The 22,801-nt window shown below is 44.7% G+C and overlaps 1 protein-coding gene across 11 annotated transcripts in view; it reads left to right on the plus strand.

The window, feature by feature from the left end:
* ptprdb (protein tyrosine phosphatase receptor type Db) overlaps positions 1 to 22,801 on the plus strand; it is a 64,649-nt gene that overhangs the window by 21,687 nt on the left and 20,161 nt on the right. For 9 of the 11 annotated variants that reach the window (XM_076990654.1, XM_076990658.1, XM_076990659.1 and 6 more), the window contains 10 exons: positions 6,182 to 6,325; positions 10,185 to 10,330; positions 12,215 to 12,356; positions 12,457 to 12,642; positions 14,080 to 14,097; positions 15,559 to 15,669; positions 15,977 to 15,988; positions 17,584 to 17,853; positions 20,202 to 20,783; positions 22,692 to 22,801. The exon at positions 22,692 to 22,801 is cut by the window's right edge and continues 33 nt beyond it. In XM_076990654.1, coding sequence (XP_076846769.1) covers positions 6,196 to 6,325; positions 10,185 to 10,330; positions 12,215 to 12,356; positions 12,457 to 12,642; positions 14,080 to 14,097; positions 15,559 to 15,669; positions 15,977 to 15,988; positions 17,584 to 17,853; positions 20,202 to 20,783; positions 22,692 to 22,801 — 1,707 coding nt within the window. In that variant the 5' untranslated portion in view covers positions 6,182 to 6,195. The remainder of the gene's footprint in view (positions 1 to 6,181; positions 6,326 to 10,184; positions 10,331 to 12,214; positions 12,357 to 12,456; positions 12,643 to 14,079; positions 14,098 to 15,558; positions 15,670 to 15,976; positions 15,989 to 17,583; positions 17,854 to 20,201; positions 20,784 to 22,691) is intronic. The other 2 variants (XM_076990657.1, XM_076990665.1) reach the window with 1 other exon arrangement.

A 22,801-nucleotide genomic window follows, 5' to 3' on the forward strand; every position in this document is an offset into this window, starting at 1 on the left:
GGTTAGAAGGCACTACCTCTTACCATATAGAAGACTCAACACTGCAGCGGGTCGCTGCACAGAAGCCCAATATGCAAAGCAGCACAACACCTTTGCCAATTGGCAATTGTACTCTTTGTTTGTGCATGGTGTGTGTGTGCGTGTGTGTGCGTGTGCGTGTGCGTGTGTGTGTGTGTGTGTGTGTGTGTGTGTGCCTGTGTGCATGGTGTGTGTAAGACCTCAAATAAAAACATAGAGACAATACAAGATATGAAAATAATCAGATTTTAACAGTCATATTCTATCATTGAATTTATTTTAAAACTCTATTTCTGTTTAACATGGCTGAAATGTCTGGACCTTCAGGACATCACCCCTTCTTCTTGCCACCAATCAGAGAGCCATTATCCATCTTTTATTATGCAAATTCCAGAAAAAAGTGAACTGAGCGTGCAGGTCTAGCGTGCTAGCGAAACAGGTCTTATATTCCTTGTCTGCGACTGTATACGTGCTGTATACGTGCTGTATACGTAGTCTCAATATCTCACAATCTCTCTCTACATATAGCACTTTATTGTTGTTATAATTTCCATATAAATACTACATTGTGGTGTGTGTGTGTGTATTTAAAATAGTAATCTTACTTCGTCTTTATCTGTTTTATTGGTAGAACTAACTCGAAGCAGTGACACCGTTTTCTCCTGAACCGTTTGTGTAATATTTGTCATGCAGAAGTGAAAATATGAATGTTTTGCTGTGCATTATTGTGCAATATATTTACTTCACAATTAGAACAAAAAACATAGTTTGTGCTGATTGCGCTTTAAACCAAAGATTTCCTATTCAGCATAGGAGCACCGCAAATTTACCTCTGTGCTACAGAGTAAGTAATATAGATTCATGGGTTGTAACTTTCGCATTGATTCTTGAAGCTGTGTGAAAAGTGCTGTACAGATGCGCTTGCTTTGCAGCCTTCAAGCTTTCTTCAATCTTTTCTGAGGGATCACATCAAATTTGAGGAACCAACCTTCCCAACCTTCCTCTAACTTCCCAACCTTCCCAACCTTCCTCTAACTTCCCAACCTTCCCAACCTTCCCAACCTTCCCAACCTTCCCAACCTTCCCAACCTTCCTCTAACTTCCCAACCTTCCCAACCTTCCTCTAACTTCCCAACCTTCCCAACCTTCCTCTAACTTCCCAACCTTCCCAACCTTCCTCTAACTTCCCAACCTTCCTCTAACTTCCCAACCTTCCCAACCTTCCTCTAACTTCCCAACCTTCCCAACCTTCCTCTAACTTCCCAACCTTCCCAACCTTCCTCTAACTTCCCAACCTTCCCAACCTTCCTCTAACTTCCCAACCTTCCCAACCTTCCTCTAACTTTCTAAGGTCTCACCTCCAACTGCCATCTCATTAAAGTAATTCATTAACACACTTATATCCAAGGATGCAAAATTTCAAGATTCCTTATAACTTTATGTTCCAAGACAGACACTGGATTCTAACCTAGCCTAGAGGAACTAGCTCTGCGAGCAGTCCAAGGATACTAAGTTTGACATCATTCTAACCAGGGGAAGTATCATTATCCTCGGTGGAGAACATAAGGACATGGTCTTGGAGCCATGGTCATGATAAGCCTATGTCTCTGTTTCCCGCTTATATTTAAGAACTCTGGACTAAAGTTGGATGCCCAGGCTAAATCCTGTGTCTTTCACTGGTGTCAAAGTAAGCCCCGCCTCTATTCACATGCCGGTCTCAGGGTGCCGTTGTGAATCATCTGTTTCTGTAGAATTCTTTCTCCATAACATTGTGTTTAGTAGGATTAGCGCTACTTCATTAGCCCTCTGTCTGAAGGCTTTGCCCTCTTTCTGAAATTCCACTCAAAGCCCTTATTTACTCCTTGGTCATACTTTAAGTGAAGGTTTCCTTTTACTATATAATCTTTTCTTAGTCATGTATAACTAATTGTTGTTTTATTGTTTGTCTGGATTTATGCTAGTTAGCCTACCTGTTAGAATTATCTACTCTCCTGAGCCCAATATTATCCATTGTAACAGTTGTCATTTTGATATTAATCATTCAGTAAATATTGACATTTATTCATTAGGTCATGGTAGTAAATACATACTGTATTTGATCCATGGTATTAGGTCACTGCACAGATGCAGAACTACACCTTTCAGTAATGAGACTGAGACTAACAATGTTCCCACTATCCGTCCATTATGAGAAATCAGGATAATTAATCAATATTGCTACATTATACACTATTCTTTTCTGTCTCTGTAACATGATTGAAAATTGTAAGTCATCCTGGACAAGAGCATGTATTAATTGTAAGTTTTAAACATTTAGTGTTTAAAGTGTGTCTAAAAATCTGAACACTATAGGTTTCTGTCATTTTTATTCTTGGAGGCAATTATCTCTCTAAGAGTGAGTCAATGGTGTTTCACTAAAAGCTAATTTTGTTAGTGAATGATAATGAGATTGGTGTATAGGTAATTAACATTGATTATTTGACTCATTATTCTCTCCTGCCGGTGTTGAATTGCAACTGAACTGTGACTTTGCATAGTCAGCAGGTGAGAATAATGCACACATGTCATCATGCGTGCATGCACACACACACGCTGTCTCTTTCACACACACATAATTTTAACACCACGGAAAGGGACAGGAAATATCAGATTATGATAGTGATCTTGGTTCTGGCTGGATTACACAAAGCTGATACTGTGTGTTTTCCAACTGAGGCAGATGGTGTGTGTGTATGCATAGGTATGTGTTGGTTTGTGTGTGCGCCTGTGTGTGTGTGTGTGTGTGTGTGTGTGTGTGTGTGTGAGAGAGAGAGAGAGAGAGAAAGAGAGAGAGAGCATGTTTGCACAATTGTGCATGCGTATTAGTGTGTGAGTGTGTGTGTGTGTTTTTGTGTGTGCGAGTCTGCATATATGGGTTAGGGTTAGGGTTAGTGCACGTGTGCATTTATGAATGTGTGTTTGTGTGTGTGTGTGTGTGTGTGTGTGTGTGTGTGTGTGTGTGTGTGTGTGTATGGGTGTGTGAGTGCGCTTGTGCTTGTATGAGTGTGTGTGTTTGTGTTTGTACATGTGTGTATGCGCATTGCAGTGACGTGTGTGTGCATGTGTGTGTTGCTGGGTGCCACATGAGTCAGACTGACCCAGATTTTCCCTGCAAAAGAGCCCAGACCGAGTCACACATGCTGCATGTCTGCGTATATGCGCCCGATGACAGAATACCCACATGGGTCACTATCCCATCATCTCCTCTACATCCTGAATCCCTGCAGGAAGTGACACGTGTTGCCTTCTCCTCTCTTGCTGCGGTGAAAGCAGGGACGTCTCCGCCCAGCCCGGGGGGGGTACACGCATGAGCGCGTTGGAGACCACTCTTCCTGTTCTTCTGATGCAATGGGATAAGACAAGCGTGGAACTCATGGGGGTAGAGTTACCATGGCGATTCCCCATGCACACGATCCATATTTGATGCAACTTCACTTAGTGCCGTTCTGCTACCCTCTCTCTCTCTCTCTCTCTGTCTCTCTCTCTCTCTCTCTCTCTCTCTCTCTCTTCTCTCATTCCATTCGCTGTCACATTTCCTGAGGAATTCTGATTACACATTTATGGGAACGTACTTATTGAGTTTCCTGTTGAGTGGGTCTTTTCCCCATTGCCAGTCCTCTTTGCAGATGCGTATGAATATATTTCATTTACATCACTGCATCTTTAAGTTGTAGTGGTCTTCCGAACATGCTCAGTTAAAGTGTTTCTGTCCCCTTTGGTGTGCAACCCCTAGAATTTTCCACGAGTGCAAACATTTAGAAACTCAAAACTCTGGAATTGCCACATTCTTACCTGAAATGATGTCATTTGTGTATTTTAAATCAAATTAAATCCACTTTTTCCCCTGGATAAAACAGCACTGGATAAAACAGCTTTGTTGCTTTTGTGACCAAATGTCCTTCGAAAACATGTTGGGTTGTGTTCCATGTCAGGGGAGTGTGGGAGTGGCAGGTGGTGTCTGTGGTGAATGCTTTTGTTGCAATATTGAAGAGCTGTGCAGGTCTGTGTTGATCATGCTGGAGCACACTGCTGGTGGACACTGCTGGACACTACTGAAGGGACATTGCTGGACACTACTGAAGGGACATTGCTGGACACTGCTGGAGGACACTGCTGAAGAGACACTGCTGGAGAGACACTACTGGACACTGCTGAAGGGACATTGCTGGACACTGCTGGAGGGACATTGCTGGACACTGCTGGAGGACACTGCTGAAGGGACGCTGCTGGAGAGACACTTCCAGATGAGTCACATGTCACTAGGCCACTGTGCAGATGTGTCAGTCTTGGCCTGAAACAGACGAGTGGACAAAGCTGGGCCAAAGGAGCTCCTGCAGACCTACTGCAGACCTACCGCAGACCTACCTCAGAGGTGCCATTCCAGAGTGTGGCAACCAAGCAAGCTTCTACACGTACGGTGTTGTGCAGGTGTGAGAGGCGTTCAACTGAGGTTCCCCACGCGCGGGAATAGACAACGTGTGAATTCTCGGACTGACGCTTCCAGTAGCGCGAATATGATGATGAGTTCAGCTCAAGATATGGAGTGCAGGTCTGATGGAGGTCAGCTGGAAGCGTCCACCACTTTCCAGGCACTGTCTGCGCTGGGGCAGACAAAGAGAGAGATGGAGACAGAAAGGGGACAGCGTGAGTGCAAGGGTCATGTCTCACTGACCTTGCTAAGAAAGCTGCATTGGCTGTTTGGCAGGGTGCCCGGCAATGTAAATGGGTTGCAGCTGTAAGACCTTAACAGCAATCTGCTGTGTGCAATTTGAGGGCCCCGCCCTGTGTAAGGAGACCTTGGTGCTGTTCCCTGATCAAGGTGCTGAGGATTGGGTTGGGGAGAGACTTCAGCACCTTGGAGAGTGTCTGGTTGACCGGGGTGGGAGTTTGATGGAGGAGATGGCAGATTGACCCACTGTCTCAAGGTGCCATTTCAAAAATAAACATGGAGAAAGAAAGAAATAGAGAGAAGGAGAGTGTGTGGGCCTTTCAAGTGCTTTTAAAAGAACACATGCCCTAAATTGATTTCATTTTGAAGTCTAGACAATATAGGGACTGTGATAAAAAATATATATATCTGACTGTATTCTGTGAGGTAATCACTGCTGTATCGGTCAAATCAGTCTCTGATTTAAGAGCCAGGAGCTTCACATGTCAGAATGTGGGAGTGAGTTTCACCAAGTGCCTTGGTCCCATGGGATCTATAAATCTAAACCTGTGATCACCCATGTCGCACCATCTTGACAGTGATGATTGTCAGTCTTCTACGGCCTGTTCCTAAGCGATCATTAAGGAGAAATCAAAGTGGCAGATATTTCATTGATATGTGTCACATGGTAATACATTAACATATTAGTTCACCCACAAAGTCTGCGTACGTGGCGAACAGAGTGAAACATCATTGGCACCGGTTAACATGATCACATGCGTAATGCTAGGTGCTTCATGCTGTTCATGCATCATTAATAGAGTTGGCTTTGAGTGGTTGTGGAGGTGTGGTGTATGCGCTCTGTATCTCTGTCTCCAGATGGTGGACTTTTAGAACAGCCCAGAAACGCTTGCTCATCCTCACACTCTTCATCTGATCCCACGCTAGATCCCACGTTAGAACCTGCGTGAGATCACGTTTGCTAGCATCAAAAGCTACGTCACTTACATGCACCCACAGGCCCACCTCCACAGTTCTCCTAATGAAAGGTGCTCGCTGCAGTGTTATGAATTGACCTATCAGATGTTCAGAGGTTCAAGCATGTAAGACGCCTTTGTTTTTCATTAATAAATAATGAAATGCATAATAAGGTACAGTGCCCGGAGTCTAATGCTAAGACACAAGCCTGTTCACTTTGCTAATTGTTCACGCTTGTAATAAGGTTCCAGCCATCTTCTCAATGACGGTCTGGAATGGTGCTTGTAGATCTTTGTGAATTTAAGTCATTTGATTCATGTTAGCCTCACAACACCTGATTTTATACATTTTTAGGCTAACAACAAAATCACACAATCATGTTTGCTGATTAGTCAGAGTGTTGAGTTTACAGTGGTCAAATGCTCACACATCATCTGGATCTCACGATGTTGAAAGAATGTGACAGTGTCTGAGAATGCAAATGTGTTTACTGTCCAGGTTATGAGCAGCCCATGTGCCTGGTGAGTTGCAGTCACAGACAAGCCAATGAGAGGATGGCCAGACGTCACATGGTCTCTAGAGCTGCCAACCAGCTGGTTCTGCTGATACTGCTCAGTGTGCTGGACCTTACACAGTCTTACAGTGAGTCCCTCCATCTCTCTCTCTCTTTCCTTTCTCTGTATCTTTTTCCTTTCTCTCTCTCTCTCTCTCTCTCACACACACACACACACACACACACACACACACACACACACATACACACTCACATACACAAACACATACAGTAACACACAATTAAAACAACATGCTCCTTGAGTTTCAGGAAGATAATTGTAGGCTGTTCAGACATCACTAATAGAGTATTTAGGCACTTCTCAGAGAACAACCTACTTATAAAGCCCTCACACCCTAGATAAGGGAACACTGGTGAACACTCTAGTTTGTGAACACTCCAATTTCCAATTAACACTAACTGATTTGTTTTGCTCGTATTCCTTAAACAGTATTTCCTGCATTTTGTAGTGAATCCTCACAATTCTTGTAACAAGACTTCAAAACACAAAAAAATTGTTTTTTCATGGGTTTCACCATTAACACCATCTTTGTTATTCTGGTGAGGTTACAGACTCTTGAGTCAAAGCAGTTATTTGGGATTTGTGTCATCACATTCTGAGACATAACCAAACCAATTGTGTGTGTGTGTGTGTGTGTGTGTGTGTGTGTGTGTGTGTGTGTGTGTGTGTGTGTGTGTGTGTGTGTGTGTGTGTGTGTGTGTGTGTGTGTGTGTGTGTGTGTGTGTGTGTGTGTGTGTACATGAGTACTCTTCAGCATTTGGTACTGTTCAAATTTATACATATGTAAACAGGGTATTTTGATTTAATTGTGGAGTTATATAAGGTGACATGCGCACACACACATTCAAAAATACTTCCGACTTGGTCAGTAAAAGCAGATTATTGTGAGTCCACTGGACCACGGCGTAATCCACTGGATTAGTACACTGGCCAGATAGTGAGGGAATCTGCTTGGGAACCTTTTCCTGTATAAAGCTCACTTTGTATAGTCTTTGCATGTGGAATTAACCAAAAACATTAACGTGACATCTTTATTATTAAAGAAGAACCTGTATTTTCTTAAAGCAAAACCTGCACATACCAGTGTTTCAGTACCAGTGTTTCAGCACCAGTGTTTCAGTACCAGTGTTTCATTACCAGTGTTTCAGCATCAGTGTATCAGTACCAGTGTTTCAGCACCAGTGTTTTAGTACCAGTGTTTTAGTACCAGTGTTTCAGTACCAGTGTTTCATTACCAGTGTTTCAGCATCAGTGTTTCAGCACCAGTGTTTCAGCACCAGTGTTTCAGTACTAGTGTTTCAGCACCAGTGTTTCAGCACCAGTGTTTCAGTACCAGTGTTTCAGTACCAGTGTTTCAGAAATATTTTTGCTTATTTGCGGCGCGCTGCTTCTAGAGTCAGTGGAAGGAACAAAACGCTTCCACGGGGTTTCAGAGCAGCAGCAAGCACAAAAAACAAAGTCCCTTCCACAGGGTAATGTTTGATTCATATGGAGTTTTACCATATTCAGCAAAGGTTTTTAGCCTCTTACTTTGATACTTGACTATATATACATCAGAGGAAGCACAACTGCAGAGAGAACAGCAAGGTTAAGGAATCCAGAGGAAGGAGTATTGGCTGTTGGAAAAAAACACCAGGGACTGCAAGTAGAAATAGAGAAAATGTGGAAGGTTAACACCAAGATTGCCCCAGTGGTGATGGAGACACTTGGGGCTGTGACCCCTAAGCTGTAGCAATGACCTCAGCAGATCCCCAGAATGACAACGTCCATCTCGGTGCAGAAGAGCTCAATCGTAAGAACAGCAAAAATAGAGAGTGAGAGTGCTGCACTCTCAAACTCCCACACCTCTGGTAGAAGAACCGGAGGGTGAGGGAAAAAGACACGACCACCCACTGGAAAGGTGAAACAGGGATTATGTGTGTGTGTGTGTGTGTGTGTGTGTGTGTGTGTGTGTGTGTGTGTGTGTGTGTGTGTGTGTGTGTGTGTGTGTGTGTGTGTGTGTGTGTGTGTGTGTGTGTGTGTGTGTGTGTGTGCACCACCATGTTTATTTTGTCCAGCTTTAGTTCCCTGTGTTCTGCTATTGGAATTCTTGCTGAAGCTCATCATGATGTGTAGAGACTCACCACTACCCCCAAATTTCAAATGAATGCAGAGAGTTGAAATGACCCTGACTGAGCTGTAGGAAGGTATTGACTTCATTATGAGGGTTAAGTTCCTTATGACTGTAGGAAGGTATTGACTTCATTATGAGGGTTAGACTCCTTATGACTGTAGGAAGGTATTGACTTCATTATGAGGGTTAAGTTCCTTATGACTGTAGGAAGGTATTGACTTCATTATGAGGGTTAGACTCCTTATGACTGTAGGAAGGTATTGACTTCATTATGAAGGTTAGACTCCTTATGACTGTAGGAAGGTATTGACTTCATTATGAAGGTTAGACTCCTTATGACTGTAGGAAGGTATTGACTTCATTATGAGGATTAGACTCCTTATGACTGTAGGAAGGTATTGACTTCATTATGAAGGTTAGACTCCTTATGACTGTAGGAAGGTATTGACTTCATTATGAGGGTTAGACTCCTTATGACTGTAGGAAGGTATTGACTTCATTATGAGGATTAGACTCCTTATGACTGTAGGAAGGTATTGACTTCATTATGAGGGTTAGACTCCTTATGACTGTAGGAAGGTATTGACTTCATTATGAGGATTAGACTCCTTATGACTGTAGGAAGGTATTGACTTCATTATGAGGGTTAGACTCCTTATGACTGTAGGAAGGTATTGACTTCATTATGAGGATTAGACTCCTTATGACTGTAGGAAGGTATTGACTTCATTATGAGGATTAGACTCCTTATGACTGTAGGAAGGTATTGACTTCATTATGAGGATTAGACTCCTTATGACTGTAGGAAGGTATTGACTTCATTATGAGGATTAGACTCCTTATGACTGTAGGAAGGTATTGACTTCATTATGAGGGTTAAGTTCCTTATGACTGTAGGAAGGTATTGACTTCATTATGAGGGTTAGACTCCTTATGACTGTAGGAAGGTATTGACTTCATTATGAGGGTTAGACTCCTTATGACTGTAGGAAGGTATTGACTTCATTATGAAGGTTAGACTCCTTATGACTGTAGGAAGGTATTGACTTCATTATGAGGATTAGACTCCTTATGACTGTAGGAAGGTATTGACTTCATTATGAGGGTTAGACTCCTTATGACTGTAGGAAGGTATTGACTTCATTATGAGGGTTAGACTCCTTATGACTGTAGGAAGGTATTGACTTCATTATGGGGGTTAGACTCCTTATGACTGTAGGAAGGTATTGACTTCATTATGAGGATTAGACTCCTTATGACTGTAGGAAGGTATTGACTTCATTATGAGGGTTAGACTCCTTATGACTGTAGGAAGGTATTGACTTCATTATGAAGGTTAGACTCCTTATGACTGTAGGACGGAAACTGCAGCACAGCTGTAATTGTCATAAATGTCAGTGTGACAAATGTCAACTAGAGTTTATGAAAGCAATTTTATTTTCTATAGCCCACATATTAGAGGACTACATGAAGCATTTTCTTAGTGCAGTTTGGTTACCCTTTTAAAGAAATTCATAGTAGTAGTCAACAGGAGCCAGGTAGCCTGGCACGAAGAGTAATGCTCCAACAATACTCCAACAATACTCTAACAGAAAGTCCAGTCGCCAGAAGCTCCCGTATACTTCTGAAGGTCCCATGCTTTCTTACTACATGAACAGCTGGTTAGAGATTCCTCTGGGATCAGTACATAGGACCAGATCCTTGGTGATCATATGGGTGGGCTTGGTATCACTGCAGTTAGATCCATGCACATGTGTCATGAAGGAGGGTCTTGCTCTCTCAGGAGCTCACGCTGTCTCCTCCTGTCCGTCAGCTCCTCCTCGCTTCACTCAGACGCCCGTCAATCAGACGGGAGTGCAGGGGGGCGTGGCCTCCTTTGTGTGCCAGGCAACGGGAGAGCCACAACCCAGAATCACCTGGAGTAGGAAAGGCAAGAAGGTGACCAGCCAGAGGTTTGAGGTAACACTCCCATGCTCACACACGGACACACTCCCATACAGAATGCTCACACACACACACACACACACACGGCCGGTAGGCATCACCTGACATCTCCCTCTCCCACACACAGTATATGTCAGGTTCTCTGCACCACGGTCTCTCCTACTCTCTGTTTCGGCTTTGCTCTCTGGCTCTATGTCTGTCTGTCTCTCTGCCTGTGTCTATGTCTGTCTCTCTGCCTGTCTCTCTGTCTGCCTGTACCTGTCTGTCTCCGTCTTAATTGTACTGGCTCCATTGTGTCTCTCCATTTCTAACCCAGTTTCTCCCTGTCTGTCCCTTGCTCTGTTTCTGTCTTGGTTGCTTCCGCTCCCACCTTCACCCTCTCCCTCCCTTCTCTCTCTCTCCCTCTCCCTGTCTCCCTGTCTCTCCCTATCCCCCTCTCTTTCCCTCCCTCCCTCTCTTTCTCTTGCTACATATTATGCTGGAGCCCACTGCTCCAAGAATGATTTTGGGTAATGTTATTGAAATTTGGGAGTGCGTTATGTCTTTTTTTAATGTGAAATTGTCACAAACATAAACATTTTTTTATCTTTGTATCTTTGCCACAACCTCACCTGCCGTGCAGTGACCACATAGTCGTTTCTCTTTGAGCAGCAGGACTGTCTGTGTCTGCCCTGTTCTATAGCAGGACTGTGTGTGTCTGCCCTGTTCTATAGCAGGACTGTGTGTGTCTGCCCTGTTCTATAGCAGGACTGTCTGTGTCTGCCCTGTTCTATAGTAGGACTGTGTGTGTCTGCCCTGTTCTATAGCAGGACTGTGTGTGTCTGCCCTGTTCTATAGCAGGACTGTCTGTGTCTGCCCTGTTCTATAGCAGGACTGTGTGTGTCTGCCCTGTTCTATAGCAGGACTGTCTGTGTCTGCCCTGTTCTATAGCGAGGCTGTGGTCACTGAGTCTGTACACTGTCTCTGCTTTGTATCTCTACAAGTAAGGAGATACTCTGCTAATTCATACTCTCTGCTTAGCGCCCAAGATGGGTTCAGTGATTGGGTCTGTAAAGCCTTAAAATGTTTGTCTGGGACTGGTCTTTAGATACAGTGTTTCTCTGGGACTGGTCTTTAGATGCATCCATAAATATTTTTTCTGGATCTTTTTTGAATGTTTATTGATCATGTAAATCAGCCTAATTCTGCCTTGCATGCATTTGTTGGTGTTTTCCTTTGGGAATCTCTGGGTATATTTCTGCATGCAAGGTTTCTATTGGATGCTTGTCCTATCTGGTGTAGCTATGGTGACGGAGGGGACTCCATATCTCACTTCCATACAGCGCTGTATTACACTATCAAATAATTTGGACCAAATTGAAATGGGCATATCAATGTTGAAGAATCTCCTCTTTATTGCATATGGAGCTCCGTGAGCTATTTCCTTTAGGGCATTCACTGCCTTGCTGAGTCTCCCTGATGTGGTAGTTATGTGTACTGTATGGTGTGTTGTGAGGCATTGCTGTCTGGACTGAACTGGTGTCTTTGCTCCTGTGTCTGGGCTTCTTTTGGGAGATCATGATGTTTGTCTTTTTGAGTTTTGCTGCCAGAGCCCAGTTCTGTCAGTAGTTCTCTGCCAGGGCCCAGTTCTGTCAGTAGTTCCTCAGCAGGCCCAGCTGTTCCTGTTCAGTGTGTGATAGCAGCACCAGGACATCTGCATAGTGCTGGAATTTGGACTTCCTTGTCCTGCAGGGTCAGAGGTCAGGAGATGATGGCTCTTCCAACTGCACCGCTAACTCGTTACTGAAAATACTCTCTCTCTCTCTCTCTCTCTCTCTCTCTCTCTCTCTCTCTCTCTCTCTCTCTCTCTCTCTCTCTCTCTCTCTCTCTCTCTCTCTCTCTCTCTCTCTTTCTTTGCAGGTGATTGACTTTGAGGACGGCTCAGGTTCGGTCCTCCGCGTGCAGCCTCTGCGGACCCCCCGTGACGAGGCCATCTATGAATGCGTAGCATCCAGCACGGCCGGCGAGATCAGCGCCTCCACCCGCCTCACCGTCCTCCGCGGTGCCTGCTCCACCCCCGCATCCGCACACCGCCCACCGAGCAGCTGAACGTCCCGCACCTCTAACGTGTGTGTGTGTGTGTGTGTGTGTGTGTGTTACAGAGGACCAGCTCCCTCCTGGCTTCCCATCCATAGATATGGGCCCTCAGCTGAAGGTGGTGGAGCGTTCCCGCACCGCCACAATGCTGTGTGCCGCCAGTGGCACCCCGGACCCAGAGATCACCTGGTTTAAGGACTTCCTCCCCATCAGTACACACACTCATGGCCGAATCAAACAGCTGCGCTCCGGTAAGTGCCTTAAGAGGGCGCGAGTGTGTGTGTGTGTGTGTGTGTGTGTGTGTGTGTGTGTGTGTGTGGGTGGGTGAGTGCTTAATGGAAAAAATGAATTCATGTCTTTGCTGTTTAGTTTGTAATTTTTTTTTTACCGTACTATTTACGCGCACACACACCGTTCTTCCTCTGTAATGTTTAGTGATCCGTTTGCTGTCTCTCTCTCTGTGTGTTTTGATCTACAGAGTCCTTTGGTAAGTCCGTTCCACTGAAGGCACAACACACACACATGACGCGAGACACACACAGTGTAGCACACACACTCACACACAAGCATTCACACAATAACACCCACTGCCGCACCAAAATCTGCTTTAGCAAACAGAGTGGTACTTGGGTTTTCATCTTTTCCAAACCTGGCTGGACCTTACACAGACATATGAAACACGCTTACAACATCGACCCGGTCCTCACCAACACACTTTAACACACACCCACGCACACACACACACACACACACACACACACACACACACACACACACACACACACACACACACACACACACACACACACACACACACACACACACACACACACAAGCGCACACTACAGTGCTCCCAATAAAAAATACACCTCCATCAAACAGAGGTAGTCGTCTTCACCTGAATGGTACCCCTCTGACATGTGATACTTAACCTCTCTTCCTCTCACTCACTCTCTCACTCTCTCACTCTCCCTCACTCTCCCTCACTCTCCCTTCACCCGGTGGTTTACACTCACTTCCTCACTCTCTCACTGCCCTAGTCATCAGAGTACCTACATCTCAACCCTCTCTTGCTCTCGCCCTATCTCTCTCTCTTTCTCTCTCTCTCTCTCTCTCTCTCTCTCTCTCTCTCTCTCTCTCTTTTGCTTCATCCCTCTCGCTGTAATTTCTAGACTGCTGCTCAATCTCTCTTTCACTCTTTGGTAATTTTAATTGCTCACCCAATGCTCAGTGATCCAGTGGAGTCTCTCTTTAAAGCCACGACTGCCCATACCCCCCCCCCCCCCCCCCCCCCTACCCAAACCCCCCCTCCCTCGTGTGCGGGTGTGAATCTGCCTGTCTTGAGTGTTAAGCCCCACGTGTAACTGCTCGAGTTCCCACCAGGGCTCCCCTCTGCTCCACGGTGCCCACTATGAGGCCCACGACTCTGCCTGTCACCATGCATACGATTAACCTCCAGACGGAGGTGGAGAGGCGCGTTACCTGAGAAGCATTTAGCACTTGAGACATGAAGAATTACATGCCCTTTCTCTTTCTTACGTTCTCCTTTTTTCTGTCGTTATCAGTCTCTCTCTCTCTCTCTCTCTCTCTCTTTCTCTCTCCCTCTCTCTCTCTCTCTCTCTCTCTCTCTCTCACTGCACTAACTCTCTGTAATCTCTCATCTGCTTCTTTCATTCTCACACATCCAGGGGGTACACCAATCAGAGGTAAGAGTCTAAAGCTAACCATTCCATTCACCAACCAATCATTACTTCTCCCTCTCTCTCCCTCCCTTCCTCCCTCTCTCCCTCTCTCCCTCTCTCTCTCTCTCTCTCTCTCTCTCTCTCTCTCTCTCTCTCTCTCTCTCTCTTGCTCTTCCCACTCCCTCTCTGTCTTATCTGTTCATCACCCTCTGTGCTCCATAAATTAACGCCTGTCATTTCTAGGGACCATTTTGTCATGCCAGACATGGCTATGTGCTCAAATCTCCTTAATTCTGTCACATTAAAATGCATTCACAGAATTCACAGTCTGTGTGTTTGCCACTGTCCAAAAGTCCTTAGATTTATTTTTTTTACTTATTTGACTACTTAATTTACTAGATTATCAAAATGCATAAACAGAAATGACAGAGCAACAGTATTTATGCAGGTAATCTTAAAGTAAATAAATAACATATCCAGTCAGACATTATATGTGTAAAGATTCAAATAAGGTCTAATTAAATAAATACTTTGGTTACAGTTGAGTTAGCTTTAATTCCAAATTTCGAAAACATGTTGAGAAAATGTTGAATGAATAATCAAACTTGTTTCTCAGTACTCCAAGGACACTTTTATGACCTTTGTGCCTGTTTCGCCTCTCCTCTGTGGGCCTGCCATCTTGTTTGCCCTCTAATCAAACCTTACTTTATCTTTCAGCAAGTTCCCCTTTCTAATAATCAAGACACTTTTTGTTTTTGAATCTAAAACTCCAGGTGCAATCTGTTTGCTTCCTGTGGTCCTTAGAATTATATATCTCTCTCTCTCTCTCTCTCTTTCTTCTTCTCCTCTCTCCCTCTCTTTATCCCCTCCCTCTCTTTCTCCTCTCTCTCTCCTCTTTCTCTGTGCATTTTTTGCTGACCTTGACACTGCAAGTCAGTAAAAATGGATGGCTGCACTTTAAAGTATTTCTTTTTAAGGTCTTTTTGTGTTGCCAAACAGCCCCTGTTGATGGCATGTGCTCTTGTGGAAAGAGGCTTTTGTTGGGTTTGTTTGGCTGAGCCGTCTGCTGAGAAGGTGCACTATAGTTGTCTCTCAGAAACCGCCAAGCCAGTTCCAGCTTCGTTTCGCCATTCTGACGCATTAACGTCCTATTGATCTGTACCCAGCCAGGCAGATAAAACCCTCCCACCCATATTAATGCCTGTATGTGGCATGAGAACACGTGGGGATCCACACGTGCGGAGCACAAGAACAGCCACACACACGCTTAAACACATAATATAGACCAGGCGGGTTTAACCCTGGTCAAGACTTTGAGTGGGTCTTTGAAAAAAAAGTGTTGTTTTTTTTCCCCTATATGTGCATGCGTGTGTGTGTGTGTGTGTGTGTGTGTGTGTGTGTGTGTGTGTGTGTGTGTGTGTGTGTGTGTGTGTGTGTGTGTGTGCGTGCGTGTGTGTGTGTATGTGCATGTGTGTGTGCGCTCAGGTGCGCTGCAAATCGATCAGAGCGAGGCGAACGATCAGGGGAAGTATGAATGTGTCGCCACAAACAGTGCAGGAACGCGCTACTCCACACCCGCCAACCTCTACGTCAGAGGTGCGTCCGAGAGGAGCCGCTAGCGACCAGCTACCATCTGCAGGAGCATTAATCACTGATGTTTACAAAAACAAGTAGCATCACATGCTAGCATCATCGTGTGTATATATAATAAGATTTGGAATTCATGGTTGTGGTCCACACTGAAAAGGTCACGTGACGATAGTGGATAGTTTCTAATTGGTAGACGTTACTCAGTCTGTCTGAATGGTAATTTGTTCTCTTTGGCTTTGTTATAACTGTGATCCTCCTCTCTCTTTCTTCTAAATTCACTTTTCCTTCGTTGGTCTCCAATGCCTCTCCTCAGAGCTTAGAGATGGTAAGTGTTCTGTGTTTCATAACCACTTCACCCTGACAGATCTAACCACCATCCTGTATATCCTATTACACTCTCCTAGATATACTGAAGATAGCTGAACCCAAATATGCTATGTAGCTTATTGTATATATACACTATATTGCTAAAAGTATTCGCTCACCTTCCTTGACTCACATACGAGTTTAAGTGACATCCCATTCCTAATCCATAGGGTTCAATATGATGTTGGTCCATCCTTTGCAGCTAGAACAGCTTTAACTCTTCTGGGAAGGCTGTCCACAAGGTTTAGGAGTGTGTTTATGAGGATTTTTGACCATTCTTCCAGAAGCACATTTGTGAGGTCACATACTGATGTTGGACGAGTAGTCTGGCTCTGAGATTCTGCTCTAATTCATTCAAATTGTGTTCTATTGGGTTGAGGTCAGGACTCTGTGCAGGCCAGTCAAGTTCATCCACACCAGACTCTGCCATCCATATCTTTATGGACCTTGCTTTGTGCACTGGTGCACAGTCATGTTCGAAGAGGAAGGGGCCAGCTACAAACTGTTCCCACACAATTGGGAACATGGAATTGTCCAAAATGTCTTGGTATGCTGAAGCATTCAGAGTTCCTTTCACTGGAACTAACGGGCCAAACCCAGCTTCTGAAAAACAACCCCACACCATAATCCCCCCTCCACCAAACTTTACACTTGGCACAATGCAGTCAGACAAGCACCGTTCTCCTGGCAACCGCCAAACCCAGACTCATCCATCAGATTGCCAGATGGAGAAGTGCAATTCGTCACTCCAGAGAACACACCTCCACTACTTTAGAGTCCAGTGGCGGCGTGCTTTACACCACTGTATCCTACGCTTTGCATTGCACTTGGTGATGTATGGCTTGGATGCAGCAGCTCAACCATGGAGACCCATTCCATGAAGCTCTCTGCACACTGTTCTTGAGCTAATCTGAAGGCCACATGAAGTTTGGATGTCTGTAGTGATCGACTCTGCAGAAAGTTGGTGACCCCTTCGCAATATGCTCTTCAGCATCTGCTGACCCCATTCTGTCATTTTACAGTTGCTGTAATTCCCAATCACCTCCATTTTCTTATAATACAGCTGACAGTTAACTGGAATATTTAGGAGCGAGGAAATTTCACGACTGGATTTGTTGCACATGTGGCATCCTATCATAGTTCCACGCTGGAATTCACTGAGCTCCTGAGAGTGACCCATTCTTTCACAAATGTTTGTAACAACAGTCTGCATGTCTAGGTGTTTAATGTTATACATAGAAGTGACTGGAACACCTGATTCCGATAATTTGGATGGGTGAGCAAATTGGCAATATAGTGTATATATACATATACTATATTTGCATAGTGTACATATAATAATTAGTACATACATAGATTATAGTTAAATAATTTTGTTTTAGGACCCATGTCCAGGGTCTTTTTCTGCATATTTTTATATATAGTTTTATAATCTTTAATTGCTATACTTTTAATCAGTCTGACCACATAATATGCCCAAACACGATTGGATTTTAACATGAGTGCTATTGTTAGGATGAAAGGCTATGACAATATGTCTTATTGCTTCACCAGTGCGACGTGTCGCTCCACGCTTCTCAGTCCAGCCCATGGATTATGAGATCATGCCAGGGGGCGGGGTCAACATCACATGTCAGGCGGTGGGCGTGCCCATGCCTTATGTGAAGTGGATGCTGGGAACGGAGGATCTGACCCCGGAGGAGGACATGCCGATCGGGAAGAACGTGCTGGAGCTCACGGACGTCCGTCAGTCTGCCAACTACACCTGTGTAGCCATGTCCACTCTCGGGGTCATCGAAAGTATTGCACAGATCACCGTTAAAGGTAAGATAATGCAGACAGACTATAGATATGGTGTAACTGCAGACACACTCTGTCTACACAGTGTAACTGTAGACATGGTGTAACTGTAGACAGACTCTGTAGTAGACAGAATTTACATTTAGGACATTTAGCAGACGCTCTTATCCAGAGCAACTTACAAAGTGCTTTGCCATCTGCTCACAGAAAGCATCCTAGTAGGCACAACAGTCCAGCGAAAACCACAAACAAACTCAGTAGAACAGAAGCAGACACTTGGAAACATTCAGCAGATGGCAAAGAGAGGAGTGGTGGGTTAAAATGGGCAGAATGGGAGGAAAGCATGTGAGGGGTGTGGCCAGTGATCATTAAAAACAGGTGAGGGGTGTGGCCAGTGATCAGTAAAAACAGGTGAGGGGTGTGGCCAGTGATCAGTAAAAACAGGTGAGGGGTGTGGCCAGTGATCAGTAAAAACAGGTGAGGGGTGTGGCCAGTGATCAGTAAAAACAGGTGAGGGGTGTGGCCAGTGATCAGTAGAAACAGGTGAGGGGTGTGGCCAGTGATCAGTAAAAACAGGTGAGGGGTATGGCCAGTGATCATTAAAAACAGGTGAGGGGTGTGGCCAGTGATCAGTAAAAACAGGTGAGGGGTGTGGCCAGTGATCAGTAAAAACAGGTGAGGGGTGTGGCCAGTGATCAGTAAAAACAGGTGAGGGGTGTGGTCAGTGATCAGTAAAAACAGGTGAGGGGTGTGGTCAGTGATCAGTAAAAACAGGTGAGGGGTGTGGCCATTCATCATTAAAAACAGGTGAGGGGTGTGGCCAGTCATCATTAAAAACAGGTGAGGGGTGTGTCCAGTCATCAGTAAAAACAGGTGAGGGGTGTGGCCGTTCATCATTAAAAACAGGTGAGGGGTGTGTCCAGTCATCAGTACAGTGCAGCATCACAGGGTAATGTTTTGTAAGATTTTCCAGATGCTTATTTAGAGGAAGCTGAATGTTCTCCAGTTTAAGGAAGCACAGAAGATTATAGTGGCATTGCGAGGCCACCAGTGGGTGGGGTGAAACAAAAGGTAATGGCTTCTTCAGTCCAGTTCAGAACCTGAATGATAGAATTAATCCACCTGAATATAGCAAATTCAAAATGTACCATTATTATTCATTGAAATGCCTTTTGTAAGCTAGAATGTAAGGCACATTAAAAACATATGTATAAGATCTGCTTTAGCAGTACGACATCGATAGCAAAATTCATCTAACACATTGTATGTTTTTGCCAGTTTAATCTTGGAGTAATGAATAGGGTAGAGGATTTTGAATTGGATAAGATTGTCAAACACAAGAAGGTGATTTATTGACTGTGCTAGAGCAGATTCCCAAGCTGTGTTTGGTCATTTTACCCCCAGCTCTGAACTCCAAGCGTTTCAGATTGGTTCCATCCATACATAATTAGCAGTGCTAATCGTGTTATAAATTCTTACAAGGCATTAGCAGTTGAAGAACGTCTTCCCAGTTATTTTTAGATTGCAAAGCTGGGAAATTAGGATAGTGACTGCGTATGAAATTGGAAGACTTGCAGATTTATACATGAATGGACTCTTGGTTTCATCTACTGATCTTTCAGTCCAGTTTCAGTTACCACCCTCATCTTTTTACCATTGCTTTCAGGTCAGAAATTGTGCACACAATCACGTCTCTTCTTCCCATGCAACACTCTGAGGGGTTTAATCCATCTTTGCAGGAGTAAAAGTATCACAGATGGGGCTTAAATTAGAAAATCTATCAAAGCCAAAATGCCACCGAAACTGAACCTATATTCTCACAGTAGACTAATTCACAGTGCACTAATTCAACTGTGGCCTCTGGTACCATAGCATGATATTGTGTACGTAATAACAAAAAGGTTGGGAAAAGTAAGACCTCCAGATGGGTCTTTACCCCATTGGTGGATGTGGAAACTGGGTGCGGTGGAGAGTAGCTGGATCCAGGATGTGAATCTAGGGCCAAATCCATAGTGTCTCAGGACTGCAAGTGGACACGTATATAACACTGAGATATTCCGAGATTAAGAATGGCTTTATATAAACCTGGTCAGGGGAAATGAGTTTAAGTATAGAGTCGAGTACAGAGACTCTAGTACAGAGGAGTTTAGCCAAAGTCTTGACAACAACATTCACTAGTGAGATGGTTTGGCATTAAATGCATTCCTGTGGATCTTTTTCTGATCTTGAAAGGAGTGTAATCGAGATTTCTGTAAAAGTCTGGAGTAAGAAGCCAGATTTTAGGTATGATATTTTTAAACGCACATTTCTTACAAGCATCTCTTTCTCTCTTTGTCTCTCTCTATCCTCCGTTTGTCCTTCTGTCTCCCAAGCTCTCCCAAGTCCTCCAGGAGCCCCTGTTGTGATGGAACGCTCCGCCACCAGTATAACTTTGATGTGGGACAGCGGAAACCCACTTCCCATTTCCTATTACATCATCCAGCACCGCCCCACCTCCTCCCGTGACCACTTCAAGGAAATTGATTTTGTGGCGACCACGCGCTATAGTGTAGGAGGTCTCAGCCCCTACTCCCACTATCAGTTCCGGGTGATAGCCGTGAACTCTATCGGGCGTGGACCCCCAAGCTCCACAGTGGAGGCGCGGACAGCTGAGCAGGCCCCGAGCTCCCCGCCACGCAGGGTCAGAGGTCGCATGCTCAGCGTCTCCACTGCGATGGTGCAGTGGGAGGAGCCTGAGGAAGCCAATGGCCAGGTGGTTGGCTACAGGGTGTATTACACGTCAGATCCAGCCCTGCCTGTCAGCCAATGGGAGAAGGAGATTGTTCGCGGGGAGAATTTACTGACCATACAAGACATGACGCCAAATAAAACCTATTACATCAGAGTCCTGGCTTTCACTGCTGTGGGAGATGGACCTCTCTCTAGTGACCTGCACATTATTGCCAAAACAGGAGGTGTGTGTATGTGTGTGTGTGTGTGTCTGTGTCTATGTGTGTGTGTGTGAGTGAGAGAGAGACAGAAAATCATTGCATGATTTTATCCCATCTTTGTACCGGCTGCTCAGATCTATTAACCCATAAGGTCACGGACCAAGATCACCTTAATGGAAAATTATGTGGGATTTAAAACAGAACAAACAGACCACAAGGAACACATTTCAGATTTTAAAAAAGATTTTACCTCTTAGAATCAAAGATTTGTAATGTGACACATACACACACACACATACACTTACTGGCCACTTTATTAGGTACACCTGTCCAAATGCTCAAGTCGAAACAGAACAGCTAAAGTGTATGTGACTCATATGTCACAGTCATATCTTATTGGTTAATAATGATTTTCACCACAGACAGAAAAATTTAAACAAAAACAATTGTATAATGTAATGATGTCAGAGCCATCCAGGGGACAGTGAGGGTTTGTGCTGACTCTTCAGAACATTGAAGCTTATTGATTTGTAATTCAAAGGTGTTTACGCTGCGTTGGGTGAATCTTCCTATACAAGACTGACAGGAGACCATAAATAACCATCTGGGTTGGCCGCTCGTTCTTTGATGGTGATTGTCAGTTTTAGCCTAAGGGTGCTAATCAAAGGTATGCGGGCTAATTCTACATGTCAAGGCTAATGCAGCTGGAGTTGACTACTACTGTCTGGCAGACCAAGGACGTAGCGGTGCACCTAGCTACAACCGTTAGAACAGCCAGAGCCGAGCAAAAGCAGTGTAACAGCACCAGGGAGCAAGGATGATAGTTGATTCTCTTCTTCCTTTGTTTTGATTGTTATTATCTGACGCAGTGTTCTGATAAGTTTGTGTCAACCAGCATTGGGAAAGTTCACAGCAATGGAGAAAAAACACGATATCTGCTCTGTAGGGTTTCTTCAGGGGAGAGCTTCAAGAAATATGATCCAATAAATGGGAGAACACACTGGTTGACCCAGATAGACCAAACAACTTGGCAGACTGCATCAGAATGCTTTTAGCTACAAAGCCCACACTTCAGCACATCATGATCATTATCCCCGAATGTGGACATTGATGTAAAGTGAAGCACCAGTGAGATATAAGAGGCTTTTCAGGAATCTCGAGAGGCATATGGCAGGGACGCTGGGACAGTATTCCAGTCTCCCTGCACAATACCCCCATGAATACAGTCCCTTTTTTCATGAATTACAGTGGATCCATTGTGCCAGGAGTAACGCAGACAAGGCTACCCTTGTGGGTGCCAGTATGTGTCCTTCTCTTTGTGTTGTGCCCAGTCTGGCAGCCCAATTATGGGGGAACCAATTGCACCTCTGGGCTCCGATGTCCCGTTCTGCTCAGACTGTCCTGTTCTGCTGTGGCTGTCCTTGTGCGCCTCTGCTGTGCTCCGTTACTGTCCCAGCGGGTTCTGAGTGCGGCCGCTGTGTTTTTTATTCACTTGGCGGGGGACTGTCTGTACTCCACGTGAGCGAGCGCTGTCCATGGTGCTGACCGGTGACCCACACACTGCTGCAGCATTCCCAAACAGTTCTAGCCAAGATGTACTGCACTGATAAACCTTATCTACTTCTGGCTCCTGTGTGTTAGAGTGTTTTTTATTAATGGGGCTATAACTCCTGAACAGTTCACCCAACACAGATGTAAAGGCTCTTGAATTTAAGCTGTCATTCTGCAGTATAGTAATTCCAAGTCCTGTTTGATGGATTTCAGAGCCAATGCTACAAAAGCTTTACTGTCCAATTGCCTACAAACACAGCATACCCATCAAAAGAGTGTAGGGTTACTATGCATGCAAGAGGATGTGACACACTTTATCTAAAGACATGAGTGCATGTGCATTGTATTTCCTACAGCATGTGGGGATGGTTTCTGTTTCAGTTCCTTCACAGCCCACTGAGCTGAAAGCGGAGGTGAAGTCTGAAACAAGTGTCCTCCTCTCCTGGCTGCCACCAGCTCCCAGCAGCACCAATCCCGTCATCGGATACCAG

Source organism: Brachyhypopomus gauderio, unplaced genomic scaffold (genome assembly GCF_052324685.1).
Source record: "Brachyhypopomus gauderio isolate BG-103 unplaced genomic scaffold, BGAUD_0.2 sc77, whole genome shotgun sequence".
Classification (NCBI taxonomy): domain Eukaryota; kingdom Metazoa; phylum Chordata; class Actinopteri; order Gymnotiformes; family Hypopomidae; genus Brachyhypopomus; species Brachyhypopomus gauderio.